The 13706-nt window shown below is 39.3% G+C and overlaps 2 protein-coding genes across 4 annotated transcripts in view; one reads left to right on the top strand and one right to left on the bottom strand.

The window, feature by feature from the left end:
- ccdc146 (coiled-coil domain containing 146) overlaps positions 1-617 on the top strand; it is a 73946-nt gene extending 73329 nt beyond the window's left edge. The window contains exons 27-28 of one of the 2 annotated variants that reach the window (XR_532743.3): positions 446-515; positions 601-617. The gene's annotated coding sequence lies outside the window, so the exon portion shown is untranslated. Of the gene's footprint in view, positions 1-445; positions 529-600 lie in introns of those variants that run through there. The other variant, XR_014086136.1, reaches the window with a different exon arrangement.
- Positions 1-13583, bottom strand: part of gsap (gamma-secretase activating protein) — a 30595-nt gene extending 17012 nt beyond the window's left edge. The window contains exons 1-22 of one of the 2 annotated variants that reach the window (XM_081604214.1): positions 13059-13583; positions 12432-12502; positions 10943-10999; positions 10773-10842; positions 10483-10530; positions 10284-10372; positions 8866-8935; positions 8683-8732; positions 8296-8406; positions 8148-8204; positions 8015-8061; positions 7805-7890; positions 6031-6108; positions 5843-5923; positions 5546-5638; positions 5283-5451; positions 4321-4411; positions 2715-2784; positions 2030-2109; positions 1660-1740; positions 946-1068; positions 656-708 (exon numbers count right to left, since the gene is read on the bottom strand). In XM_081604214.1, the coding sequence (XP_081460340.1) occupies positions 656-708; positions 946-1068; positions 1660-1740; positions 2030-2109; positions 2715-2784; positions 4321-4411; positions 5283-5451; positions 5546-5638; positions 5843-5923; positions 6031-6108; positions 7805-7890; positions 8015-8061; positions 8148-8204; positions 8296-8406; positions 8683-8732; positions 8866-8935; positions 10284-10372; positions 10483-10530; positions 10773-10842; positions 10943-10999; positions 12432-12502; positions 13059-13146 (1763 nt within the window). In that variant the 5' untranslated portion in view covers positions 13147-13583. The remainder of the gene's footprint in view (positions 1-655; positions 709-945; positions 1069-1659; positions 1741-2029; positions 2110-2714; positions 2785-4320; positions 4412-5282; positions 5452-5545; positions 5639-5842; positions 5924-6030; positions 6109-7804; positions 7891-8014; positions 8062-8147; positions 8205-8295; positions 8407-8682; positions 8733-8865; positions 8936-10283; positions 10373-10482; positions 10531-10772; positions 10843-10942; positions 11000-12431; positions 12503-13058) is intronic. The other variant, XM_008400973.3, reaches the window with a different exon arrangement.
- Between the last annotated feature and the right edge of the window lie 123 nt (positions 13584-13706).

Genomic DNA, 13706 nt, shown 5'->3' with positions numbered 1-13706 from the left:
AAAGGCAAGAATTTAGAAGTGTCATTTAGCGGTTTTGAAAACCACAAGACGTTTCTCTTCTGCTATGCCAGACCAGAAAAACAACAAAAAACGCAGAAGATCTTGTGAAAACTAAAGCGACAACACCCATTACTCTAAAAAAAAAAAAAAACCCATAAAAAAACTTCAATTTAAAGCTGCAGTAGCTAGAAACAATCTGTTAGGCGTCTGGCTACAGAACTTGATTAATTATATGAAATAACAGCAAATAACGCCATTGTTACAGTTTTACCACTGCAATTGTTACTGCCCATTATTCCAGTACTTTATTGGCTGATAACTACTAAGTGGTAAATATAATACTGAAATACTAGATCAAATTTGTATGAGTTACTTTTGTAAATAGGTCAATGTTTTTTTGAATACCATTTTTTGAAATAACACTTTTATATCTTCTTATTTTTAGCTACCGGATTTCATCAAATCTAGGACGAGGTTAAAAACTACCACGAGCTTCTAGACATCAGTCTTCTGAGGTTTACATTTACTGCCTTTTTATTAGTAAGATTTCATACAGATAATGTAGAAAAGCAGCGATGCAGTTCCTCCCCCCTGCTTCAGGTCTGCGAGTTCGGAACATATTTCTTAACAGAGCTCCAGTGGGAGGCAGACCTACTTCTTTGTGTTCTCCAAGTGATTCACATGGCTGGAGGCTTTGCTCTCGGACCGCTGAAACAACAACAACACCACCACCATCATCATCATCATCATGGGAGGGATGAAAGTACACTCACACTGTTGGACTATACCCACAGGTATGCTGACAAGGACATCCAGAAAAAGACACCTCCACATTAGCTGGCCGTTTTTAGAATGGACATGATGAGTCAAAAGTGATTTACAGTAATTTATATGCATGAAAGGTTTTTGCTTTATTCGCACACAGACAAAAGCATAGCCACTCACCAATTTATCCCAGTCGGCCCGGATGTGTGAGGTTCTGTATCTTGGGTTGGAAGCGGCGTTCAAACATTTCGTCCTCTCTGTGTTCCACTGCAGCTCTGCCCAGAAACCTTGGAGCCGCGCGGCCTGCGCAGCGGTACGCGGAAACAAACAAGCAAGGACAAACCAGAGTGAGGATAATTTGCAAATTAGCTGCATATAAACGGAAACACAAGCAGATGTCAAATAGTTTTTTATGTCCACCGTTGAAAATGCAGCGAATCGGTGTGTGTTTTTTAAGGTTGGCGAAGGACAAGGACCGCATGCAGCTCTTGAGGAAAACACCAAGGTTTTGTCTACAGCGCAAATATGAAACACGAAAATATGCAAACAAATATCCTGCTACTGAGACAATAACATATTGATTCTAACAGGAATTAATTACCTGCAGTATTTATCGTTTTATTTTTGTCTGAAGAATTTAAAACGGTGCTTTAGAAAAAACAATTCATTGCTTATAGTTGCCACTAAGCTGATATTGGCTTGCTAAATAGTCAGGCTATCAGCTCATAGCTAGCGGCTCATAACTAGCCTAACTGGCATAGCTTAACATTTAAGTGACTTGCTACAGTCAGTTAGCAAAGATGCTAACTGCCCAGTGATGATTTGAAACATTTTTAGCTTAACGAATAGCGCTCATTTAAATGCATTAAAAAGTGTGTGTGGTTTTTTTTATACCTTTCCCTTAAAATCAGGCACAATGTGCAGCTCTGTGGTACACAAAACACCAGGGAGCTCCAACAGGCAGGCTGGGACTTCCTGAAACAAAACCCCAAACCACACTAAAAGTAAACACCACACATTTCTATGACACAGATTATCTTTCTATGTAGAGTAGGATAAACTAGTTCATGCTTGACCATTTCAGGTTTTTTATGTAAAGATTTTCAATGAAAAAGAATTGGTCCCTTTAGTTTAACCCCAAGCTTTAGCATATCTACTGCCTCATGATGCACTGGCACCCTGCGCAGAGAGCCATAACACCTATATATATATAGGTTTGCATGTTATTTGCTAGTATGCATTTAAGCAATAGTGTGTGTGGTACCTTTTTTTCAAACAAACAGGAATAAGGTAGGACTTTATCCAGGCCAAGAGACTTCTTATAGCAGATTCTAAACAAAGACGCTGCATGACAGAAACATTAATGTGTAAATATAGAGCACAGATACAAGCTGTCAACAAAAAGCTTTGAGGTGCAGGTATGTCTACATTTATGTACACTTCAATGCAACTAATAAATCTTATTGCCAAATCTTTATCTTAAAGAGCACAAACTTCTAAAATTATATTTAATAGACATCCCCTTTCAGTCGGAATAGTAACATCTTTGTTAATTACAGACTAATAAATACAAATGCATCAGAATGTTCTATTTAATTGGCTACTGTTTTCATTTCTTCATCCTTTTTGCTTTCTACAAGAACCTAATCATCTACAGTCTGTTTTCAGCCCGCTGCAAGTCTCCAAGGTCTCAAGAGAGAGAGGGAAGAAAAAAAAAAATCTATTTTCTAAATGCCCTGATTTGTGTGGGCGGCTTGGCACAGGTTTGCGAGGAGAAATTTAAGAGCCAAACAGAGTTGATGAAAGAATTCAGCTTTGTGTAGACTGGATGTAAGCATTCGAGTTGTGATGGACTGAAAGAGGTGGAGGAAAAGAAACGGGAGCGAGTGCACCAATAAGACTCTAAAAGGGAAGAATAAGCCACACTCAGGAGGCTCACGCTGACTGACCTAAAATGAACTCTTGGATCTGATCGAAGGATTCAAAGGTGTTCATGTCGTCACACAGCCATTCGACAACCTGGAATAAAAATGGATGCAAGGCGGTTAACTGCACAGGAAGTAAAATAGTCCTTACCTTCTATGACTTTGTAGAAATGGCTGCGCAGTTTGTTTTTGTGCAAATATTTCATAGCTTGCATAAATAAAAATAAAAATTAAATAGATAACTCAGGCATTTGGATTAAAGGGAAGCTGGTGGTAGCAGCTAGCTGAGTAAGCTTATCATAAAAATAAGAGCAAAGGTCAGTTTTATACTGCAGGAAATCATCATTTATAGGTTACTTGACATCCTTTATAGCCTTTTTACATTATAAAAACACTACTGCTGTTATTACTTCAATTAGTGTGCATAATTTAATATTCTATACAGTGTCCTGACATAAAGCAACACTTTGTTTCCCTGGTGTTTTTGATTCTGGACCGTGCAGCTTTGCAAAGTGGACAAATCCGTCCCAAAATGATTCCTCCATAAGCGTGCTAGACGATGACGGTAATGTGTTCCCACATTAAATATGACAAGGCTGGATGTGTTCTTAGATTTTCAGCAAACTCCCACCATCATTATTGTTATTGTAACAAAAAAAAAAGAAATGTCTTTATCTTGTCAGTTCAACTGTTCTCCTGTAGGGTTTTATTGTTCTTTAGTTTCATAATCTACACCACAAAAACTTGAAATTCTAACAACTTTCAGAGTAGCCTTCCCAATAGTTGCATCTCAGCTAGGTGCTTTGAACAAACAGATTTTTGCCACGTGTCAATTTGGGTCGAATCGCACAGCGTTTCCCTGAAGCTACAAAATCATCTGAACAGAGACAAAAACATGAACACACAATCACGTTTGATAAAGGTGCTACTGTACTGAAAGCCGCCCCCCCCCCCCCATAAAAACAAGTGCGATGCGGAGCGTCCCAATTTCTATTGTTAGGTGCCCTAATGAAGCTGGTGAGTCATTTAACCTTTAAAGAAATCATTTATTTCATCTATAAGGGCAGCTGGAACATCCCGTTTTAGATCTAATACTAATAAAGTCTTAGTCGTACTCAGCACAGTGTCCAAACCAAATATCAAACCATTAATTTCTGCCGTTGACTCTGCCCACTTATCTTCTCACCGGTTTAATCACAACTTCAGTTAAACGTTTATGTTCCTCCTGCCTTTCTTTCCCCAACTCAAGGTTGACACCTACAGCATTTCCGCGGAATTGCACAAACAGAGAAGTTTTGCCCTATGAATTATTCTTATGAAATCAATTTTCCTAGAGGTAGATGTGCGTGAAAGCAACCTAAGTGTATGCATTCTCTTTCCTTCTTTCTCCTCTTCTCTGCTTCAAGGAGAGCAGATTGATCTCGTGTTTTTTTTTTGTTGTTTTTTTTTTTCAAAACTTGGCAACAATCAATGGCTTCGCCTTTCTTGATTTTCCTTCTTTTTTTTTTTTTTGCACTCGACAGATAATATCGAAACGCACAGCCAAATGTGAGCGTGAGCTCTGCGCCTTTGGACTTTAAAGGTCAATATCTTTGTCCACACACTTCATTATAACTGTCTGCTTGTGCACCTTCAGCTCCAGCTTCGGGTCGTCTCCCAGGAAAACCAGCAGGCAGTGGAGGGCAGCCAGGCGACGGGGGTCGGTCCGACCGCTGGGACACCTTGGACATAGGTGGGAAAAGCATGACATGTGCCTTTAACGTGAGCGGACGCAGATGAAGAGGCCAACAGTTGGTGTTAGTAGTTAGAGGGCCTTTCGATACGCAAAGGAGAAAATCGGTCATTTTCTTTTTTTATCTAAATAGGGTGTGGTGTAAAAATATTTCCTGAGATATCCCTATGAAATTAATTACCTTTAGAAATCACAGACTTATAGTTGTAAATAGAGACCATACCACTAAACATGGCATCCTGACATACGGTTGCTACAGAAACAACGAAGGGGGTAAGAGGTGATTTTGAGCGTGGATAGAGCTAATTACAGGTCAATCTATAAAGAAATCCAGTTAAAAGCTTCAAAAGTTTTTCGTCTTTTTTTTAAACTGTAGGATAGTGACTGGCCTAGTCAAAGTCTAGACCGAACTCTAATTGAGAATGTGGGGGAAAGACGGAAAAAATGAAATGTTTGCCGACACTCTCCAGCCAACTTGAGTTGTAACTTGACAGAATGAGTGAAAGTGTGAATGCCTTTGCTTTATTTCTGAAAAGCATTGTGTTTTCAGTAAAGCGGAAAACCTAATGAAATCAGAAGACAGAACGACTTTAGAGTCAGATGGCTCTTCCCGGGCTGTCTGCTTCCAAACTTTGCGGTTGGAGTCAAATGTATTTAAAATTCAGGAAGTGCGTACACACGAAAATAACTCCAACAAATGGAAAATAACCCTCCGTTTCCACCCGGCTGCTTCTTTTCTAGCAATGTTCCACCGTCCCTATGCTCTTGTGTCTCTTGTCTATTTATATTTAAAGCACCAAAGTCACCATTACTGCACTTCCAGAAAAAAGAAAAAAAAAAATGTTTTGCATTGCACTCACCGGGCACGCGCGTCTGATCTCAGGATCTGCAGCAGGTAAGCCGGGCTAAGCTCAGCGGTGCGAATCGACCCACTTGCCAGCTCCAGAAGGCGAACACCGCTTTCATCATCCTTGTGCATCACGGTGAGGGCGTCTGACTGAAGCTGCGCGCCTAAGTTGACATCCTGACCTTTCAAAATTGACAAAGCGGACATGGACGTTAAAAGCCAAAACAACCTTGAAAGTCCAGCGCGGCCACTGCTGGGCTTTGAATTGCGAGTTACCGGTTAGGAAGAGGGAGTGACACAGCAATTCCTGCTGCCTGGTGTTGATGCAGTGCAGGAAACACCCCTGCAGATACACCAGGATGTAGTAGCCTGCATGTGAAGGTATAACACAGCATCACCGTCAAGAGAGCACGTTCCGCAACAGAGACGTTTATTGGACACCACTAGACAGCAGCTCATACTGATGCAGTTGAAAATAACACAGTCCTCCCACTCCTTCGCAGTCAAAGTTACAAACTTAAAACGTGTTCTGGTGTTGGCTTATGATGCGCTTCTGTGTGTGCGGTGGGTGACCTATGGGGATGAAGAGCGGATGAAGCCGGCCCGAATTCAGCGCGTCGTTTCCGAGGGACACTCTGAACCTCTTGCTGCAATCTGCAGGGAGTGAGCGGAACCAAATGTTGAGACGAGTCCAGAAAGCAGGAATATATACACGGTGAGCCGAGCAGAGCGGTGAGGTGGGGGTGGGAGGGCGTGCTCACCTTTGTGAACTAAAACCACGACGTAGGTCAGTTCCTGTTTGTCCGTCAGCGGGTGGCTGTAGCAAACGCACATGCTTCCTGAAAAGACGGAGCCGAGAAACGGAGAGGTTTAGGAGTCATGGATTATAAATGATCTACTTTAATTGTAATTAAATCCCTCTGTGTATGTGCGCACGATTAATTAGACTTACTGAAAAGGCCAAGAAGAAGAATGTAAAGTTTCTGATTTGGATTCCAAAAGCAGACACCCGACAGCCCAACGCATAAATCGGACACCCAGGTAAGTCTCTGTTTCTTTTTTTTTTTTTTTTTTTTTTTTTTTGCACATTTGTTTTGTAGTTTCGATACTATTCGCTCCTCGTGAATAAATTATTTCCTCAAAACGGTGCATGATAATGCACTGTCTAACATCTGATCAATATAAAAATGTTCTTAGTATTTTAAGTGTTTTCCAAGTGTATATACGATAAGTTTTGGGAAAATGAGAATACTCTAAGGGGAAGTTTTTTTTGTTTTATTCATTATCATGTTATCCATCTACCCATGAAAATATTTAAGGGATTACCACTAGATGCTTCTGCCATTATTTGATTATGAATGCATTTTTTGCATAAATGAAGTCAACTAAATATGCAAAACTCTGAAATGGCAGGGTAATTCAATAACAAAAATGTTCCAGACTTCTACATGCTGATGGAACATCGTTTTTGTTCCATCTTCTGCCCTTTGTTTGCATTTCAACAGACATCTAAAATGTCTTCATTTTTGGTGAACATATAACTGCTTGTCTTGTAAAACAAAAACTACAGAGAGAATATTCCAACATTTTTCTGTGCTGTCTTCATTTTACATTTTTTTACTTTTTGGGGTTTTTTATTACACACACAAGTCTCAGTATTAGATAAACATTGCCTAAATTAGACAAATAAGACAAATATTTTAAACAGAGGCTTATTATGAATATGTCCAAACAAATCAAGGTCTAAGTATTCTTGTCCTATTGATCTGATATGGTGTTTTTTTTTTTTTTTTTTTTTAATCGCGTTTTACTGGAGCGAATGCCTCGTTTATTTATCAGAACATGATAAAAGTGATGATTTTCCGATCCTCTGTGGTCAAATTTGCCATCTTGTTTAATTTCACATGCACGGCGCCCTGCAAAACAATCCAGACCCGTTGAACTTATTCACATTTTGTCATGAAAAGCAATCTTCAACTCTGTTGGGATTTTACGCGATTCTGAAGTCGAAGGAAAAATCAATTTTGTGCTTTTAAGATATATATATAAACAAGAAAAGTGTAGCATTTTGTATTATTGTACTTTGTAGAATCACTTCTGACAATAATTAAAGCTGTCAGCCGTTTGGTGTAAATCTCTACCAGATTTGCACATATAGACACTCAAATCTTTCCCATTGTGTCTATGTTGTACTTTAACAGGAACACTTTTAGGAATATGGATAAACAGTTTTTTTCCCTTCCACTTCACAATCCTGTACTAATTTATTTAATCTCTCTCTCTTTTTTTTTTACACATACAGAGGTATGTGGTTCCATCATGACAAAACTGGGGAAAGTTCAAGGAGTTTGGTCAGGTGTTGTAATAAAAACCCTTCACCATGTGTGCTCTGACTGAGCTACATTAGAGACTTACTTTCTTATTTTCATCGAGAAACATAAAACACAAAAACACAAATGTTATACATGCATTTTTTTTTTTTGACCAAAAGAAGAATATGTATAAACAGACAGGTGTGAAGTGTGAATATGTTACCGTTTTGGTTTGTGAACACCTGCATCCTAACGAGCTCCTGCTCAGGTTTTTCCACATGATAGTGGTCAAAACCTAAACTTACAAATCTGTTGGACACACACACACATGCACACACACGCACACACACACGCGTGCAAAGTCAACATTCAAGGTCAAATTGGATACTGATTACAGATTGGTTTTCCACAGTGCAAACAACGGTTTACCCACCTGACTGTGTGGAACGCATTGGCAGGCAACTTTAAAACGAGCTCAAACTGTGATAAAACAAGTCACCGTCATTGCGTGCTTGATCAATAATGCAGCAGTTTTGATCGTTTCGAACACCAAACGACGGCCCTACCACAGAGTCACAGCTTTGGTTCGGGTAAAACTGGATGCATCTCAGCACAAACTTGTCCTGCAAATCAAATCAAATTTTTGAAGAATCTCGTGTCATTTGCAGCCACTTTAATGAGAAGGAAGATGGATGTGTTTTCGTATGGCGCCACCTTGCGCGTGAGGCAATAGAGCCTTTGTGTGTGTCCGTCCCACTGGGCCCAGCAGAAGTCCTCTACGATCCTCTCCGCCGTCCTGGACATGCGCTCAGGATTTGAGATCACCTGGTTCACGCAAAAAATAAAAAATTAAAATTTGCACAATTTGCAATCTCCTCTGGAGGATAACGCATTAGGCTCGGGTTTCGAAACGGTGGGTTCTTTTGCTCTCGGCCTCTAAAGGCTTTCCGAAGAGCTTCCTTATTAATCATTGAGCGTGTGCTGTCTTAGCTGCGCCGAAATCCACATAATTCATCAGCAGGGAGCATCCCGAATGTAAATCTGAACAAACCCTAACCAACAAACTCCTTATGTAGGAAAGCAGAGGAATCTGTAACTTACCACTCTGTAGCCTTCATGTTTGCTCAGAAGCACGTGGTACAGATCCACATCTGAAACATCAATCATGCAAAGATAACTCAGTTAGTTTTGGGGAGTTTTTTTTCCCCCCTTACTTTCTGTTTGGTTTCATCGTGTAGCTTGCAGCTGAGCATTTAAACAGAAAACGATGCAAAGAACACTGACATCCATCTTCAGCAAACAGCAGCAGATGGCTCTCCAGCGCTGATTTCACCTCGGTTTGTTGATGGAGGAACTGAAAGAAACGACGACGCGGATTAAATGGAGCCAGCATAGAGCCCACGTTAATATTGATTAAGCAAGCACTCGAAGACACACCATTTATATCCAACAGCGGAGACTTTAAAAAAAACAGCCACATTATTTTGACTTAAAAAATAATGACTTGATTAATTTGGACGTTTATTAGAACTTTATTCCTATTTCTTATTTCATGCCTTGATTCATCCAAGTATCCATTTGTTGCATGAATTACCTGCAGGAAGCAGGTATTTGAGATGTTAGTTTTTTTTTTTTGTTAAAGCAATGAATCAAGTATGCTCATTTGTACATTTGTAGTATCCTAATTCTAATACGGTTTAATGTTGATTTAAAGACGGCTTTATAATTAAGGCTGTAATCCACCTCAAGAACGCGTGGAGATTTTTCTCCTGGATAATCTGCATCCTAAATTAGTTTAGCTTCAAATGATAAAACATCTCCACGCGAGCTCGATTAAAGGCGTAGAGTGGCATGTAAAAGAAAGATTTAACAATATAATTAGATTTAACAATTTAATTAGATTTAATAAATTCAAATAAAAAAGAAAAAACATGAGAAATCTTGACTTCAGGCTAAGATGTCGTTGAGGTAATTGGAACAAAATAATATCCTGTGAACCTTTTTCCAAACACGATTACCGTATTTAAACTAGCAATATCAAAGAATATGTTCGTTTTTGTTTTTACTATTCAACACAGCTAAATTACAGCTTTGATGATGAGCACATTTTGATGAAAACTATCCAAAACCAACATTTTAATGCTGGTTGAAAACTGAGAGGGCGAAAGACTGCCAACTAGTGGTCAGATGCAGCAATAGCGCTTAATTTTGAACGGTTTGGCGTGAGTTTGAAGTCAGAGTCAATAATTATTTGGACCAGTTAAAATGTCTAAATTAAATGTTCTTCCCTGTAGTTTGCGCCTCCGTCTTTAAGTCAGTCCTGATGTGCTTTTCTTTCCCTGCTCATAAAAAGTCTCCCCACAGCCGGATTCTGCCACGACAACGTTTAATGGTGGTGATTTTATGTTTTTGCTTCTTTGATTAATACCAGAATAACAATAACTGCACAAGAAATGTTGTTATTGTTGCCGTTTGGCCATTTTCTTTGTCATCTGGCTGCAAACTACTTTTTTTTTTTGTCATAATATGAAATGCTGCATTTACACAAGTACGAATATTTTGTATTGTTATAAAGCCTTAATTTTTTTTTGCTCTAAAATCTGAAATAGGGGGGGTGGGGAAACGTGACCTGATTTCAGGCCGTTGCTATAAAATTTTAGGAGGTGGGAACGGGAACACGGCTCGCGCATCTTTAACTCTACCTGCACTTTGACTCTGCAGTCCACCGCCTTGAGCACCTTGGTGTTGTTTATGGGGTGAATCTCGATCAGCAGAGTCAGACACTTTGATACTAGACAGGCAGGGGATGATGGGAGAAATGTTTCTATCAAAACACAAATTCATTCAGGACTTAAATGATTTAACGGGCTGAAATAGAAGACAGCATCTCTGGTGCGTTACTTGGTTTGAGGCGCTCCTGTCCACTGGTGTTCTGTGCCAAGCTGACCGCTGAAAGCATTAAAAAAAAAAGGCCAAAGTCATGCTGCAGAAACAGTCGCACTAAATCTGTATTCATTAACTATCCTTTTGGCATGGCTAAGGAGAATACGCAAGAGTTTCTCCCTTAGTTTTAAACCAACACAGTTCCTGCATTATTAACATCGTAAAGTTACACTTTTTAAAACTCTATTTGAGGTCAACAACCGAGTTCAATTGTTAAGATTTTTATTTTGTACATGACCGAAGCTCACCTAGTAGAGTCTCCTCCTTGTTCAGAGAGCAGCTGCTGACGCAGACCTGTTTGTCGAACGTGTAGAGGAGCTGACGGGGCAGAAGGCATAGAGTTGAGTGTGCAGATGTGCAGTTGTGGAATAAAAGTGAAAATAAAGGAGAAGTGTGTGTGTGTATGGCAACTTAGTACCTTGTTCTGTTTAGTGTTGGGGTCATATTTCCCAATCCTTGTGGTGACTGTTGCTCCCTTTTAAGAACAGCACAGAATTGTATTAAAAAGGTGAAATTGTCAATTCCAGGAATGACTAATTCCAGCCTTTCTGAAGAATTTTGGGTCTAATAAGTAGCCAGGTGCTGCTGATCAGGAAGTGTCGCTTCCTCTATAAAAGCAGCGAGTGTTGGCAGGTTGCCTTTTCTGAAGCAGACAGGTGTTTAGCGCAATGCCAAATGAGGGAGGGGGGGCGGCAATGATCTGAAATAATTGCTTCCATCAACCTGTGAAGAGTCATCAGGTTGACTCTAAACTAAAAATCTGAAAATTAGACCTTCTAGATTACTAATGAGCGGAAAACATTTCTGAGAGATTTAGCTTGCCTCTTTCAGAGTGGACGGTTCAGCAAAATTCCCTCTAAAATTTTAATTGTACAACTCCTGGAGGTTATAAAAAAAAAACAACAAAAAAACAAGCTGCAAGACTTTATTATTTTTAAATTCAAATTCATTAGGATATTCTCAAACTTCCTTCAGCTAAAACAATTTTTTAATCCATTAATGCTGCTTTTGTGAAATATATTTTGCGTTAATTTGCTTTATTTTAAGCTCAGCACATTTCCTGTGCCAATATGTGGTTAATACTCCTAATCTGCCTGAAGCAAGTAGCTCTACTTGTCATACAGGACATGAACTGAATGGGATTAAAAGACATTGCTAACATGACATTTACATTTGCTAACATTTTTTGTTTTGTTTTAATATAATAAAAAGTCTGATATAAAAAGTAATGTGCAATCACACTAGATATGGGGGGGGACGATCACGATCCCTTTCAACTATGACCCTGAAAAGACCTGACAGTCATTCACACCCTTCAAACTCCAAGAGCAACACATTCTTCAGGGGGTCCATCATTAAACATTCATACCTCGTACCAAAAGAGCCAAATTGGTTTCGTATCAAATCGTACCAAATTGGTTTCCAATTCTAGAAACGATTCCAAAAACACCCAAAAGTGTCGAGCTGATTCATAGCAGAATGAAGAGAGAGGGTTTTTTTTTTTTGATAGCTCCAACTTGAGGAAGGATTGCAGACGCATAGGAAAACCTTGAATTTAAATTTTTCACTCATGATAGATTCACCACAGGATGAAGCAGCCTTAAAGCCATCATCATATAAGAATACCTTTTTATGAGTGAACTACATTAATAATACATCGATGTAGAATGATTTCTGATGCGTAATAATAATTATACACTATTAGACTCTTCAAATGACAAATATCTTCAATATTACATGCGTTATGAGAGTTATCATCCAGGAAATCTACTTTAATATAACTGGGCAGGTGTGTTGCTAAAATACCAGCGAATGGAAAGAAAAAGCCTTTTAAATGGCACCAACATAAAGTTAATCTTATATGTGACATTATAAAAGTTCTCACATGTGACTGGCAGTGAGCTTACCTTCCAAGAGTAAAGTACACTCCCATCTCTTTCGATGTTTAGGATGCGAGTGTCCACATCTTCAGAGTATTCTGCAAGTGCAACGTTATCATCAATGCCTTTCAAAAACATTCAATATTTAAGAATACATTTAGAATTTGATCTGGCATTTCGCTTCGCAATTACACAGTTGCATTTCTATAGATACAAATTTAATGTACCACGTTTCAGTTTGATTTTTATTTGTAAGAATAAACTACAGATTTGTTGTTTTAAGGGGCATGAAACATTTAAATCATTCAACACATTGTAAAATGCAGCATGACAGAGCTCCAAATATCCCTAAGTATTTTCTCTCTCTTTCTTTTTAAATGTCTGTTTACACATGCTTTATTACTATTATGTGCATTGTTTTGAGTCGTTTCCTTCTTATTACAAGGCAAATAGCCCCACCTGCTGTTTATTACATGCAGTGTTCGTAAACACAACAAATCACAGCCATTCAGATTTCATTCGAGCTGGCTAAAGTTGGCGTTTAATGAATTTGCTGAGCAATAACACGCACATTAAATCTAAAGTATTTTAGCTCATTCATTATATATATTTTTTTTTTAACAAACTTACTCCGCGAACACCTGAACGCCTCACCTTTCACCCTGCACACCGATGCCTCTTTCTTGAGAAGATCAAACACCACGTCTCTCTGGAGATTAAACTGTTCCTTCAGCTTTAGCATGTCTTGTAGAGTCCTTTTGTTTTATGGTACCATCAGTCCACAGAAAACGGTGTCCTTCTTAAACTTAGGCAGCACCTAACATCTGGTTTCACTTGCTCATCATGTGACCGCATGGGGTTTTTTTTTTATGCCTACTTTGCGAACAGGCAAAACTAGAAACTGCACTCGTAGGGTTTGTCTAGATCATACTTCCTCTCTACATCTCAGACTTCTTTTTATTGACATGCGGAAACGGCACGCTGCTCCAGAGTTCACCACACCCTCCGTGGGGATGACGGAGCGGAGTAGGACGCTACTATTGGCCGAGAAACGCGTCCGTCCAACGGGATGGAATGTCTCGCTGCGCCGGTGCCACTCTGGCCTCCCACTGTGCCAGCACTTCGCGGTTGTGTGTCATAACTTCAGCCTAGACAGAAACGCTGAAAACAAAGCGGGTGGTCGTCCTAGCATTTCCCATGTATGATCTACCGAAAATATGAGAAGAAAATATAAGGTGCGCAGTGCAGCCAACATTTAGTTTCACCAGTTATGTACAATAAATTGCATGTTTACTCTCGTAA

This window comes from Poecilia reticulata, chromosome 23, assembly GCF_904066995.2.
Source record: "Poecilia reticulata chromosome 23, P_reticulata-male-v2, whole genome shotgun sequence".
NCBI classification, from domain to species: Eukaryota; Metazoa; Chordata; class Actinopteri; order Cyprinodontiformes; family Poeciliidae; genus Poecilia; species Poecilia reticulata.
This window is presented reverse-complemented; position numbering and strand designations above follow the sequence as displayed.